This window comes from Vombatus ursinus, unplaced genomic scaffold, assembly GCF_900497805.2.
Source record: "Vombatus ursinus unplaced genomic scaffold, bare-nosed wombat genome assembly UNPS02009205.1, whole genome shotgun sequence".
Lineage (NCBI taxonomy): Eukaryota > Metazoa > Chordata > Mammalia > Diprotodontia > Vombatidae > Vombatus > Vombatus ursinus.
In genome coordinates, this window is record NW_020948983.1 from 47698300 (window position 1) to 47713464 (window position 15165).

Below are 15165 nucleotides of genomic sequence, written 5' to 3' on the forward strand. Positions count from 1 at the left end.
TCTTTGTTTATTCTTGGTACAGGGGATGGCTCCTTGGGTAGGGCAGGGAAAAGAGGGAAGATAAGGCAGGACTCAAGTACTGTATTTAATAATTTCATGCTTTGTGCCTGGCACTGTGCTAAGTGCTTTTAAAATATTATCTTGTTTTATCCTCACAACAACCCTGGGAGGGCTATATGAAGGAAAATATTTTGTAAAAATAAAATGTATTAATAAAAATTTTAAAAGTAAACAAAAATACTTCAGGGAAAGTCTGACAAACATAGCAAGAAGCCCACAGGGATAGCAATAGCTGAGCATTTCCCACTAGAAATCCTGATAGTGGGGTGGGGTTCTGTGGCTTTGGCCTGCAGAATTTGGTGGTTTTTGAAGTCTCAGTAGCTTCAAGAAGAAAGGAAGAATGGGGAACTTCAAGTGGTAAATAGGTGCGGTTGTGAGGAGAGGGAAGTGAGAGAAAGAGAGAGGAAGGGAGAAGGGAGAAAGAGGGAGGGGGGGAAGGGGGGAGAGAGAGATGGAGGAAGGGGGAATGAAAGAGGGAAGGAGGGAGGGAGAGACAAAGAGAGACAGAGAAGGGAGAGAGATACATACAGAGAGAGAATTATTCTTATTCTTTCTTTTGATATCTTTCACCCTGCTTCTACTTCTTAGTAGAGAGCAAATAATTCTTTAGCCTTCCTCCTGCTCTTCCCTTCAGTCCTCTCTTTCAGTTCTCTTCCTCTCCATCAAGCGGTTTAGTCAAGATCAATAAAGCAGGAATCAGAAGACTCGAGTTCTTCTCTGTACACTGCCTCTAACCTAGTTAGGTTTGACTGTAATCTCTAAAAGCATTGTCCAGTTCCAAAATCCTGATTCTTCACAAGCTCTACAAAGCTACAAGAGGTAGATTGCTGGGGATGAGGTGGACGGGGCTTCAAGGGTCGAGAATATATTTTAAAAACGCTTCCATTTCCCCTTTTGTCTCAAGCCTTGATGTGTAGGGGAACACGAGTTCTTGGTTTTTGTCTTGTGTTTCCTTGCGTCTGGACAGATCACTGAGGCAGCAATTTGTATAGGAGCTAGGGGTGTGTGTCTGTGTGTGGGGGGGGGGGTGTAATGGAATCTTTAGGTCTCAATAGTTCCAGGCTTTTGGGCCCCTGCCTGCTGGTGATTTAGAGGCAGAGTTCCTGACAGGTGGGATTGGAGACCTTTCAGAACACTTGCTTAGGTGAGCGTGTTTTTTAGAGTCCTCTCAGGTCGAGTACCAGGCTCAAATCCTCTGCAAACATACCTCATTTTGCTCCTGCTCAGTTTGCAAATCTAGGTAGGAAGGGGTTTTATATATGTAAGGTATATTAATATATATTTATGTGTATTTGTAAAGGCCGAAGCAGAGATACCACAAACAGTAATCAAAGGACGTAATTGCGTAAATGGTCGGCTTTCCTGAGGTAGCTGGACAGCTTTTGCAGGCAGATGACAGGGGAGCTAAGAATGAGATTGTATCGTTGCCCAAGCCCTTGAATAAGATGCCCAAGGCTCGAGGGTGGCGGTGAGGGTGGGGCTAGGGTGTGAGCATCTCCACAAAACTACACCCTGAAACCCTCCGGCTGCGTTTCTGGAGGTGCGAGCCAAGAGCTTATCTCAAATTTCTGTCCTCGCGGTTCGGCTCTCCTGTAACAGGAATCCGATTGGTTCCAGGAAAGTTGCAACTGTAGAAGTTTCCCCATCGTGCCGCTGATTGGCTCCTGCGATACCTTCCCCGGGCCAATGGAGACCTCTGTTTCATTTGCCAGTACTGGCTGCCTCCCTCCCGTGCTCACAAGCCACATATCTCTCTCTATGCAAAGGTCCTGCCTACTCCTCACATGCAGCTTTGCAGCCTCAGCCGCAGCTGAACGTTTTTTAACCTGATCTGCCCCAGGATGTGGCTTCTGGAGTGACGTCGGGCCCAGATGTTCTCCCCAGACCACGCCCACACCCGGGATTGAAACACCCTCAGAGCAGCAATAACGGGCAAAGCTTGTTGTATTGTCACAATGCAAGGGAAGGGGTAGACCAGCAGCATTATTTTTTTTTATGTTTATTATTTGGCATCCTTCAAAAAAAAAAATCAGCTTTTGAAGCCGATGAAGCCGCAGCTTCCTGAGCTGGGATTTCCTCTCTTTCCTTTCACTGGACTTCAAATGCATTCACTTTTTAATGACCGGCCGGGTGGGATCTTCCTGGACGAAGTGCAGTTTTGGTAAAGCTACAAACCCAGCACTCACAGTACGCAGCGTGCCCAGAGAGAGAAGACCCATCCCCCACCCCCTCCGCCCACCAGCTTGGATATATAGAGATATATTTATATATATATTTTTATGCAAAGAGAGAAAAAGTGCAATTCGAGATTAAAACAAACAATTTCTCTGTAAAATGGCAGCCGCCGCCTATGTGGATCATTTTGCAGCCGAGTGCCTTGTTTCCATGTCCAACCGCGCGATTGTCCATAGTCCCAAAGAGGACCCCGACACCTCACCCGAAGGCACAGCAGCCCCTCCTTTTCCGAATGTTGAAGACAGGCGAGAAAGCAGAGAGACTGGCAAGGACAACGCCTCTTTGATCGTGGTGGCCAGGATTTTAGCTGATCTCAACCAACACGTCCCAGCTCCTGCCCCGCCGACGGAGAGGAGGGAAAATGTCTCCAAAAAGGAGAAATTACCTAGCCGCCTCTCTCCGTCGGGGGAGCCGGCTCAGGAAGCCGCCTCCCCGGACAGCCGATGGAGTGGAGAAGCAGCCACACCTACTAGTCCAGCAGGGAGCGAGCCCAGCCTCAAACAAAGGAGCAGACGGGGGAGAAGCCGAGCTGACCCCGAGTCACCTCAGAAAAAGCACAGATGCCACTACGCGGGCTGCGAAAAAGTTTATGGCAAATCCTCCCACCTCAAAGCTCACCTAAGGACTCATACAGGTCAGTCCCCAGCCTGCCGGTGGCTTAGCCATTAAACTGTGTAAGGAGTGGCACCCCCCAAGGCCAACGTTAGGATTTGTCTCTTGTACGTTTCAAGCTGACACCTGGTGCCAGACACTCAGTGAACTAACACCTTTTCTCCCCGGTTGTTGTTAATGTTTTAAAGTGACGAGAATAAAGTGGCGTGTTAGTGCCGTGGACAGTAAGTGACACTAGTCCTTATCCACTTCGCATCATCCCTGTCCCCCAGGTGTCAAGATTGTAAATAGTAGTAAACCTTTTCGGTTCAGCTTATTTTCGCCTTCCCCACTCACAAGTTACCTGTCCTCTTTACAGCTGTACCCCGCTGTAAGCTAACTCGATACAGCACTATTTGGGATTTTATACGGGAAATAACCCCCGGGGGGGTGGGATTATTCTCATCTCAAAATGATTCAACCCTTCAGAAAAAGGGTTTACGTAAAATTGCTTAAAGTAGTGACTCCAACGCGTACACAATGTGATCTGGTTTACAAAAATTCGATTTACACAAAACTTTGCCCGGAAACTAGTGCATACAGCGAGGTACACCGGTACTGCTCCAACCCCGGCTACCTTCCATCAGTTCTGGATCCCGTCAGCTTCCTAGAAACCTTGAACCCAATTTTGCCTTCCTTTCCCTTCCAAGTCTTCTCATTCATTATCCAGTATCCTCCTCAGCTCTCAGGGTGCGCCTTGAAACCCGGGAACTTGCCTGTGGTAGAGGCAGTGGGGCTCGTGGGAAGCCATCACGGCTGAGGTGGTGGGGTAACAGGAGGTGGAGGACCAGAGAACCCCGTCTCCCTACCCTTCTTAGCAAGCTAGGAGATGATCGGGGTCGGGCGCAGGGGCTGGGACAACAAGTGGTGGTTGTAGGGTGAAATCGGTGGTGGTCGGGGCTGAGGGGGAGCAGCAAAAGGCGCCCTGTACTAGGAGCCTGGACCCCGCCCCACTTTAGTGGCTCAAAGGCTAGCCTCAGGGAGAGACAGCGCGAGAGGCGGCGGGGAGCCGGGCTGCGCGTCCGAGGGGCAGGTGGATGGCTCCGGCCTGGTCCTGTCCCACTTCCTCGGCGACTCCGGGAGGGGAGTGGCCCGGCGCCAGCCCTCGGAGCCTTTCTGCATTCTCCTTGTAGAACGCCAGGAAAATGAAGCCGCACGTTTTTTTCGGAGTTATCGGCTGGGTGAGGGACTAGGCAAACTACTGGGGAAAGCCCTCTTTTCCCTCCACCCCCTCCTTTTCCCAGCCCAAGTGAATTTGGGAGGGGCTGGGAGGGAAACCAAGGGGAGGAGCCCGGGCCGAGTCGGGTTCACCCGGGGACACCGGCGCTCTCCAGCTACTCTGCACATTCTTCGCTCGCCTCTTCCTGTAATTTTTTTTTCTTCTCGGGTCTCTGGGGTTTAATTTGTTGTTACTAGAGCCAACCGTACTGACTGTGTGCAAGGGGGGAGGAACAGAAAAGAGAGTGTCTCGCCCCGGGATGTGACAAAAACCGGGGGGCTGGGTTTTCTTTGTTGGAAGCTCCCCCACCCAGCTAGCCAGACAGTGGAAATACTCTCTCTCTCTCTCTCTCTCTCTCTCTCTCTCTCTCTCTCTCTCTCTCTCTCTCTCTCTCTCTCTCTCTCTCTCACCCCGTAGTTCCACACCCAGAGCCTGTTACTGCTCCGGCAAAGAACAAACTTCCTATCAACAAATCATTTTTAATCTTTAACTCTTCTCATTTACTGGGCTGCCTGAAGCTCCTTCTCAGGAATTCAGACCTTATCATCAAATATATGAAAGTCCTGCCCTCCACAATTGCTGACACTGTGTATACAGCCCAGACTTAACTGCTAAGGGCTGCAAGTAAACAAAGATAAATAATAGTCCCGCAGGCCAGGACTCAGGTCTGGAGTATGGCGTGACAGGGGCTGAATGAGCACTATATGTTAGGAAGTACTTGTCTAAGCTTGCTGTTAATTACGCAGACACTTTTTTCTTTTCATTTTACACTAAACCAACAAAGGCGTGAGAAAATAGTTGTTCTCTTCTCCCAATTGTAATAAAAGACCTCCTTTCCCCTGATGAGACAAAGTGAATTAATTTATTAATCTTATTTCAGTTCTGTGCCTGGTCAGACCAACAGTCCTAAAAACCTCACTTTTCTGGTCCATCTGCACATAAATGGATTATTCGCTTATTATTAATTTAATACACCTCCCAATACACGGAAAAATACTTTATTAACATCCTATATACAATAATTTTACTTGCCTGAACCCATATTCACATAGTAGCAGAGCTTGAGTGCTACTTAGACCCCCTGGCTTTTTCCAGTGCTCCTTTCAGTACACTAAGATGCTTTGGAGAAAGGAAACTTGAGTCTTATTCTTTTGTTGGCTTTCATTTTACTTCTACTCTTCCCCCAAGGTACAAATTGTGCTATCTGTTTTCTTCTGTCTTCCCTTGAGTTCCTCTGTTCCTTCTCCCCAACTCCTCAAACATGGGTAAGTGGGAGTCAGGTTAAAAATACTATGGACTAGGACTGGAAGTGTGGGGTATGATTTCTGTTTAAGAATGTAGTTAGTTAATGGTAGGAGTGTTCGGTTAAGGTTGGGGAACTGTGATCAGAGTTTGTGGGTGTGCTCAGTGTTGAAGGGTAGAAAGCTTTGGAGTAGGGGGAGGGAGATGTGGTCTGGGACAATGAATCTAATTGAGATTGGGGATATGTGGTCAAATTTGATGGTATGTGGTCAGGATTAAGGGGGTATGGGATCAGAATTAGGGGGCATTGTCCGGTTTGCCATGTATCCAGAGTTGGGGCATGGTCAATGTTTGGGGTGTGCCCAAAGCTTGTGGCTTGCGCTCAAAATTGAGAGGTGTGACTGGTTGAGTACCGAGAAAACAAGCTCGGTTCCTCTTTTGCTCTCTTCTCATACAGGGACACTAAGATGAAACATCACCATGTGGCTGTGTATTACAAGTAGTGGTTTGGCAGCTATTAGCCTAGGAAGTTGGGGGATGGGGGTGGAGGATGGGAGAATGTAGGCCAGTAATAGGCTTTCTATAGTAAGACTGGTCAGAGAAAAAGACAGGAGGGTAAAGACTCCCCAATCTGTGTTCTTACTTCACTGGTCATTCCTCAGGAACTTTAAAATATGAAGGAGATTGTAGCTTTTCTATTTGAATTGTAAGTGACATGGTAAAGAGGGTGGGGAAGAGATATGGGCGCGTGCTCGAGCACACACACACACACACACACACACATACCTAGGGAAGATTCTGGAATGAACCTATTATACCATGGACAAATGGTTTTCTAGATAAGCCTCATTTTGAACACTCAAAGTTCTGTCTCTTAGTATCTGCACTAGCAAGGATAGACTACCATTCTGGACAATTTATTTTCAGGATAAATTACTGCTATCCTGTCTACTGGCTTTAAAAGTTTTTTTTTTTTCCCTCCTAAATTACCTACATAATTCTCTCAACTCTCAATTCACCTTTCCTATATAGTCTCTTCCTCTATGTTTTTGGTTATAGATATTAGTAGCTTGGAATATTGAGCCTTTTTGCCTTCTGAATCTAGGTCTGCAGAACATAGTAAATTTAGAAGTTTAAGGAAATGTTTACTCCTCTCTCACCACCCCTTAAAAAAGAGTGCTTTATGTTAAGAGAGCATTTTCTTAAAATGTCTTGCCTAGGCTGTTTTTCCTTTATTCTCCAAATCCTGGGACAAACTTCTTTCTTGGTCCTGGGTCATCTTGAACCCCATTGACCAGCCAAATCAGTGCCATTCCCATCAACTAACATGACTTTGTAGGGACTCTAAGATGTTTTCAATTTCTCCCAGAAACTAAGAATTGGGACATATAGATACCCAAGTAATGATAGTACTAAAGAAAGGCCAGAAGTTTTTTCAAGCCCAGGTGAAGGGTTGATATGAACAATGGACTGGGATCAGATTGTCACCCTGTGGGACACTAAGATCTGTCTGATCTGTACTCAAATTGCTCTCCACCATGGAAACTAACAGTCTTGCAGATGGTGAGGATATGGAACTGGGTTTGATTTGAAGGCTTATTGCAGTACTGTTATATAGTTGGTAGAGGACTCATTGCCTTGCAGTCACAAGAACCAGGTTTAAGTCCTGGTTCCATCACAAACTAACTAGTCACTTTAACCTCTTTCAGGCTCAGTTTCTTCATCTGTAAAATGGGCATAAAAATGTTTGCTTTACTCACCTTACCAAGTTTTTATGAGGAAACCTTAATGATAATAATAATAATAATAGCTAGCATTTATATAGGGCTTTAAACAAAGCTCTTTATATATAATTATTTCATTTGATCTTTACAACCTCCCTGTGATATAGGTGTTCTTATTATCCCTTTTTACAGATGAGGAAACTGAGGCATTGAGCAGTTAAGTGATTTGCCCAAGAGAGGTTTAGTGACTTGCCCAAGGTTACAGAGTACTAAGTGACAGAGGTGGGATTTGAACCCAGATCTTCTCACTCCAAATCCAGTGCTCTTTAACCGTATGGGGTAGCTCTTGGATTTTTGTCTATTTCCCCATACATTCCACTGTATTTAAATTTAATTATCAGTTCAAATATCTTCTCATTACAATTATACACCAAAGGTCACATAGCTATTTAAAAAAAAAAATCTCTCTGAATATGGTCTTGACTCTTCATGTCCTAATTCACAGTTAAACAATTTTTTCAAATATGTATGCAAATTTATCACTGTCATTAATACTTATTTGTTTTTCCTGATACAGATAAAAAACATTCTGAGCATTCTTGGGGTATAAACATTAAGTTAATTTATAATGTGAAGGTGATATTTTTCTAACAGTTTTATGAAGGGCCACAGACAGATCCAAATTACATTAATTGAGAATTCAAATCAACCTTATCTGTCAGAATTAGCTAGGTGACTGAGCAGAAAGAGCACTGGGCCTGGAATCAGAAAGACCTGAGTTCAAATGGAGCCACAGACATCTCTTAGCTGTGTGACATTGGGCACATCAGTTCCCCACTTTCTGCCTCAATTTACTCAACTGTAAAATGGGAATAACCATAGTACCTACCTCCTAGGGTTGTTGTGAGAATCAAATATGATAATATTTGTAAAGCACTCAGCACAGTGACCGGCACATAGTTTTTGTTGTTGCATTGTGTCAGTCAGATCTGACTCTTCATGACCCCGTTTGGGGTTTTCTCAGCAAAGATGCTGGAGTGGTTTGTCATTTCCTTCTCCAACTCATTTTACAGATGAGGAACTGAAGCAAACAAGGTTAAGTGACTTGCCCAGGTTCACACAGCTAGCAAGTGTCTGAGGCCAGTTTGGATTTATGAAGATGAGTCTTCCTGATTCCAAACCCAGTGCTGTACCACTGTATCACCTAGCTATTCCCTAGGGACTAAATTAAGTGTGGGTTTCCTTCCTCTTTAAAAAAAAAAAAAGCTATATAGACCATGCAGATCACATAGAATTTCAAATTTACTCTTCCAGTTAGAGAAATCTCTCTATTGTGGGACAATCTATCAACCAGAAAGCTCTATTAACTGGTAGTTATGGGCTTTAATAATGTAATATTAATTGATGCCCATAATGATAATTGTGAATGCTTTCATCTAGATCCCAAAGGGCTTTCTGAATTGCTAAAAAATAAAATTATATTGAGTAGAGTTTTAGTGCCAATCATATTTTATTTCATTCCAGTTGTTTGAAAGCTAGTAATCAATGTAAAATAGTTTTCTATTAGTCAGACTATTTGGTCAACTGAAACACCTAGTCCAAAACTGGGTAAGAGAAAGATTTTCTATAGTTTACCTTTTGGGTTTTATTCCGTAGGCTGGTGAAAAAGAGATTTTAAGCCCCAGTCTTCTGAAAGAGGGGCATTGATGTGGAAATTAAGGAGGGAAATGGAAGGTATAACTGAAAGACCCTAGAGTCATTGCTTCATTCTTTAGAAAATCTATCCACTAGTCTCTGGCAGAGAGCTCTCCTATGAAATAGTTCACCCTGCTTCTATCATTTTAGCAGCTGGCAGCCAGTGTTTTGACTTCGTCAGATTCTGTTTTGTTGTCCAGAGCGATGGGGGGGCTTGGCTTGCTACCAGGGGAATGGACACACTGTCTTTCTTGGCAGAGACACTCTGAATACATTCCTACCTATTTGTTCCCTCAAAAGAATTGTTTTCAGAACAGTTCTGTTCTCTGCTTTTCCTCCAGCCCGCCAGCCAAAACGTTTCTCCTTCAATGTCTTTAACCAGGGCCAATCCAAGTTGCAGTTCTCACGTAGTTTTTCCCTGGCTTTCTGTCAAAGCCAGGGAAAAACTAGAATAATATTGTATGTTTATCTTCTTCAAAAGCCCTGCCAACCTCACAATTTTGGGGAGTATAGATGCTGTTAACCCTTGGGGGCTAAAGAATGAGCATCAGACATTTGTTCCCTTTGGGGGAAGGGAGGTGGAAAGGAAGGAGGCAGAGAGCATGTGAAATAAAACAACATTACTAATGACTCCAATGTGATCCATGGGAACTGGTCTGGGCTAAAGTTTATGTTATTAAGGCAAAGCAACTGTTTTGAAAAATTTGGAGCCACTCATTTTCATAGAAATAATTCATGAGCTAATTACGCTAACTAGTTCATTAAAGTAACAAAAGGTTAGCCTTGAAAGAGTCCTTAGAGATCATCTGGTCTGTCTTTTCATAGAAGAGTAAATTGAGGTCTAGAGATTTTAACCAAATATTTCACAAATTTCTTAGTTAGTAGTTTACAACTTTTTCTATATAGCAATAAGACTGTTAAATTTTTATCTCTTCCAGTTGCCTTATTTTTTTTGTGTACATGTGAGAGGAGGGAATAAACCAAAAATAAAATTTAAGAAAAACTAAAAACCAACCTTCCAGACTCATAATTTGGGCTACTGCGATATCTTCAGTAGTCATTTTCTACTTCTCTAATAAGAGGATCATAAGATCATAAATTATAGAATGATAGACTTAAAGCTGGAAGGGATCTTGGAGGTCATATAAACTCTATCATTTTACAGAAAAGGAAACTGAGGCACAGAGAGGTTAAGTAACTTACCTAGGATCACATAGCTAATAAGGATCTGAGGTGGGATCTAAAGCCAGGCTTTCTTGATTACAAATCTGATTTTCTCTCCACTATGGTTCTTGGGCTAAAATCAGTCTTCCAGCTTGTGTGCATTGTTTTAAAAAAAGGGAGTCATGAGACACACCCATATACTCACAATTAAATAAACACACAGTGCTGTTGTTTGCCCTCAGAGACAAAGTGACCAAGTATGTGGTATTTCCTGGGTCAGAGTTCTCAGAAACCCCTGCACTTGAATTGCCTATAGTGATAATAGTTGCTATTATATTGTTAAATTAAAGACATATATATTAATACTAACACTGTTCTTTGCTCCAGACTGACAGAAAGCTTTATGTAATTTATTAACACTAATCTCTATCTAAGCCATTTTCTAGATTGGAAATAGATGTCTAAATTGTCATAGTTCCCCATCCCCTCTTCCACCCCAATGAATGTCCTAAGAAAATGAGAATCTTAAAGTAGGAAAAGATATGAAACACATATTCAGTCTAGGTTAACAATCTAAAATTGTTGAGTAATTTAGTCAACATCCCATTCCCTCCTGGGCCACTCTTATACCTCCTGGAATTAAACAAAGGGACCTTGTGGACAACTTAATCCTTTCTTAATGGAGAAGGGTGGGTGCTAGTGCACCAAACACTTGAGGTGGACTGGTAAAGAGGACACTACTCTTAGTGGGTGAATAACCAAATCAGCTTCTAGGGTGAGGAAGGCAATGATATAAACCAGACCACAGAGTTACTCTTTGTTAAAAAGTTTAAAACCTTTGAAATATATTCCTAAGAAAAGTCTTTTTGTCTTCCTGCCATTCAATTTTTTAAAAGGGTTTTTCCCAGGAGTCTGGAAAAAGCTTTAGAGGAAAATATTATTTCTTAGTATTTTCAGTTTTACTTCAAAAATGAGGTTTTAATATGTTCCTGTGGAACTCTCTTGTGTTCTCACCTGCTGTAAGAGCCCTGGGAATGGGCAACAAGTACAGAAGAGCTGGCAAAGATTAAGGTGATGATAAAGGTTGAACACTTCTCAATGGTTTCTTTTATAAAATCATGCAATGATATTAACACCTCCTTTATGGAGGAGAGCCCTTATCTAGTGACTCAGTTATTTAGAACGTAGCAAAGAAAAAAAAAAGACAGATGAGCAGCTGAAATGGATGTTTATTTTACATATTTTATTTCACAAAATTTGTACATTAAAACTCATGCACTTAGTTCATAGGAGAACCCCTGGATCCTCATTGAGAGACTATTTACTCATACTTTACACACAATCCTAACTTGTTTGGCTGTCTGATTTACAAAAGTAGAATTAAGGCAGGGGGATGCAGTTAAATTAAGGCACACTGAAAACCTAACCACCATGGGGAAAATAGACAAAAAGATAACTAAGAAAAGAAAACAAAAAAAACACAAGAACTCAAGAAATATAGTGACCTGGGAACAATTAAATGTAGATAACAGCCTTATAGACGTTAAGAGCAAAGGTGTGCATAGAGGGTGTGCCTGAAGAGTCTATGGGGATATACCCCTAGTGTGTACCAAAACTACTCAGATTGTATGTACAACTATGCCCCCAAGTGCATCACTGACTTACAACTGGTAAAACAAAACAAAACAAAACAAAAACTAATGTTGGTGCTAACTCTTAAGTAATCCTCAAAAGCTAAATAAATCTCAACATGTTTTAGTTTATAAAGGAGTATATAATCCATTTGAGAAAACATCTTTTATCAGTAACTTAAAAAAGAAATAGAATAATAGTTATAAATGTTAATTATCTGCACCATTCATTTGTGGGGAAGATGAGACAAATAAGTTGTTATTGTATAAGAGGCTTCCTGTAATTTCCCTCTGAAATGTTTCCATGTACTCTATTTTCACTTGTATATTGGGCAGGAAGTTTACAGACTGAAGAGGATAAGTCTTAGTCTCAGTTTTTATGGTCAAGAGATAGTAGGAATTATGGTGACCATTCCTGAGAAATGGGCAGGAGGAAATGGGCTCAAATTTAAGTAAGAATTGTTGAAAAAATGTTGTTTGTCCTTTGTTCTGGAAGAGGACCATGACATCAGGAAGGTGATGCCATGACTTGCAAGTGAATTGGATTTAAGTGAGGGAGGGCTGTGCAAAGACACCAGCTTCACTTTCTCCTCCAGAACCAACCGTCTGGATCCAGTGGCAAGATATAGATCAGGATGACTAGAGATGGCCCCCTGAGAAAAATGGGAAGCATGGGTATAAGCTACAGGAGCAGCCTGGTAGTAGAAAATGTTGGATTTGGAGAGAGAGGAGCTGGCATCTGTGTGATCTTGGGGAAGTCAGTAAATATATTTGGCTTCCATTTTCCTCATCTGTTCAAAGTGAAGGTTGGAGTAGATAACCTCTAGGATCTCAATTTGAAGCTCCTTGAGAAGGGGAAGGGAATAAAGCATTAGTTAAATGCGTACTACGTGCCAGGCACTTTGCTAAGTGCTTTGTAAATATTATTTCATTTGGTCCTGACAGCTCTTTCAGGTAGGTGCTATTATTATCCCCATTTTAGAGCTTTAGAAACCAAGGCAGATGGGTTAAATGACTTTCCTAGAGTAACAAAGCTAATAAGTATCTGAGGTCAATTTGAACTCAAATCTTTCTGCCTCCAGGCCCAGTGTTCTTCTATCCACTTTGCCACCTATTTGCCTGGAAGGTAATATTTCATTCTTTGTATTGGTCCCTAGCAGAATGCTTGACACATAATAAATGCTTAATAAATAAATGCTTGTTGATTGATTATATCTGTGATACTCTAATTTCAAATTGAACATTAGAAAGAACTTCTTATGCTTTATGGATTTATGGAAACCCTTAAATAGCCATACCTGAGACTTTTGTGAATCCTTCTGTGCAGATTATAAAGAAAAGTGTAAATAGCTATCTTTATGGAATTATTTAAACAAAGAGTCCTATATTATGTGACCACTTGAAGTCCATTTCAGATTTGTGATTCTTTGGTTGGCCATGTCCTAGGGTCCTGGATTTGCCAGACTTGGGTGAAGATGTGTATACATACATGCACATACACACACACACACACATATACATACACATACACACACACAAGATGTGTGTATATGTATATATATATATATATATATATACACATACATACACAAACACATACACACACACACACACACACACCCCTCATCAAAACTGAAAGCCATTGTCTCCAAGTCCCAACTCCTCGAGGTCCTTTCACTCCTGGCAAACAACTACTCAAGTAATTAGCCAATACAGTTGTTATATAATCTCTAATTGAATGTATCAACCAATTAGCTTTATTTGGGGAACCTTTCAGGTGACTTTGCCTTCGTCATATTATACCTCATCTCACTGAGGAAGGAAGCACACAGACCTGGGCTGGCCCTGCAGCCTGGGTGATTTCCCTGCGACTGATGCTTCAGGGGGTCCCTAAGGACAAGTTTGGGCTGTACCTTAGAGAAGGCCTGCTGGTAATAAAGCATAACTCTCTCACACACATACAAAATTTTACAGAAACAACAACAATAACAAAAGCAAACCACTAGACCTGAGGGTCATAGGAAATAGCCTATAAACTTCCCTATATGTCTTGTCCCCCCAACAAACGGGGAGGACGTGACCTACTTCCCTTCAGACTACATAGTACCTTTTTAATGACTTCTTTTTACCTTGGCACTGCCACAGTGCCATGCTATGTTAATTTGAAATCTGCATAAAGTTGTTGGGGAACAAATAGTATGATTTGCTCCATGCCCTAAACCCGATGCAGTAATTCTCCTTTCTCAGACTCTTATGACCAACCATAGAGGTCCTTCCTCCTGCTCCTGAGGTTCTGCGTTTCTGAAAAGGAAAAGAGAAGGCAGAAAGGCACAGAAGTGGCAACTGGAGGAAACTGAGCAGATAGTTTGGAGAGAAGCAGGGTAGTCTAAGGAGGCTGTAGCTGGCATTTTTGCTGTTCTTTACACCACACACCATCTCTGGGCTCTGTGACCTTTTATTGGCTGTCCTCCATCTTGGAATGCTTTCCTTCCTCATCTTTGACCTTTGGCTCTCCTAGCTTCCTTAAAGACTTAGCTCAAATCCCATCATCTGCAAAAGGTTGTTCTCATTCCCCCTCATTACTAGTGCCTCCTTTCTGAGACAACCTCCAACTTGCCCTATGTATGTTATGTATGTTTATAGTTATTTACATGTCTCCCCTATTCCAATGTGAGCTCCTTGAGTTAGGGACCATTTTTGCCTTTCTTTGAACCCCCAGTGCTTAGCACATCATTTCAAACATAGTAAGCACTTAATAAATGTTTCTTAATTGACTGCCTCTTAAGTGATCTTAAACCAAAATTCAGTTTATGGCAGAAAGGAATTCATTTTGAATTTTTCACCAAAGTCACTACAGTTAGTCATTGGATCTTTGTAAATAATTTCCTTTTTTATGCATTTACTATTTTTAAAATGCTTTTTTGAATAAGACTTTTGAGGGTCCTTTTTCCTTCTTTGCTCCCACTGGAAGGATGTAATGTGGGAGAAAAAAAATAACTGGCTTCTTTTCCTGGCATCTGAACCCACCCTACTTTGGATATTAGAGAAGAGTGAGAAGAAAGGGGACAGGAAGTGAAAGCCAAAGGAAGAAAAAGACAAGGGGGGAGGGAGAGAATGGAGAGGAACATTTGCATTTGCTCATTCATTCAACAAGCATGTATTGACTACTTACCCCGGGTTAGGCAGGGAGGGGGGATACTGAAAGATGATGATGCATCATAATTCTTGACCTCCAGGAGCCAATTATTTAGTATATGATATGATTGATTTTTCTCTTGCCCTCTATCTACTTTGCAAAGATCTAGAAGCCCACTACTTCCCTTCCACAAGGAGCTGGAGTCTACTTGGAAAGCCAGCTATCAAAGCTGTCAACATTGCCAAGGGAAATTCTGTGGCAGCTAAATACTAAAAATAACTTGTTTCTATGCAACTTTCCATTTTTGTATAATATGTGTTGAATTTGAGTTTAAATGCGAACCACCTCTGGTTTCTGCACCATCTTTTAACTTAGTCAGTTGACTAGATGGTAGGTCTTTCCAGTTGT

General features: G+C 42.1%; 1 protein-coding gene across 1 annotated transcript in view; it reads left to right on the plus strand.

Moving 5' to 3' along the window:
* Positions 1–2010: 2010 nt before the first annotated feature.
* KLF13 (Kruppel like factor 13) overlaps positions 2011–15165 on the plus strand; it is a 92176-nt gene continuing 79021 nt past the window's right edge. The window contains exon 1 of the mRNA XM_027851662.1: positions 2011–2929. Coding sequence (XP_027707463.1) covers positions 2395–2929 — 535 coding nt within the window. The 5' untranslated portion in view covers positions 2011–2394. The remainder of the gene's footprint in view (positions 2930–15165) is intronic.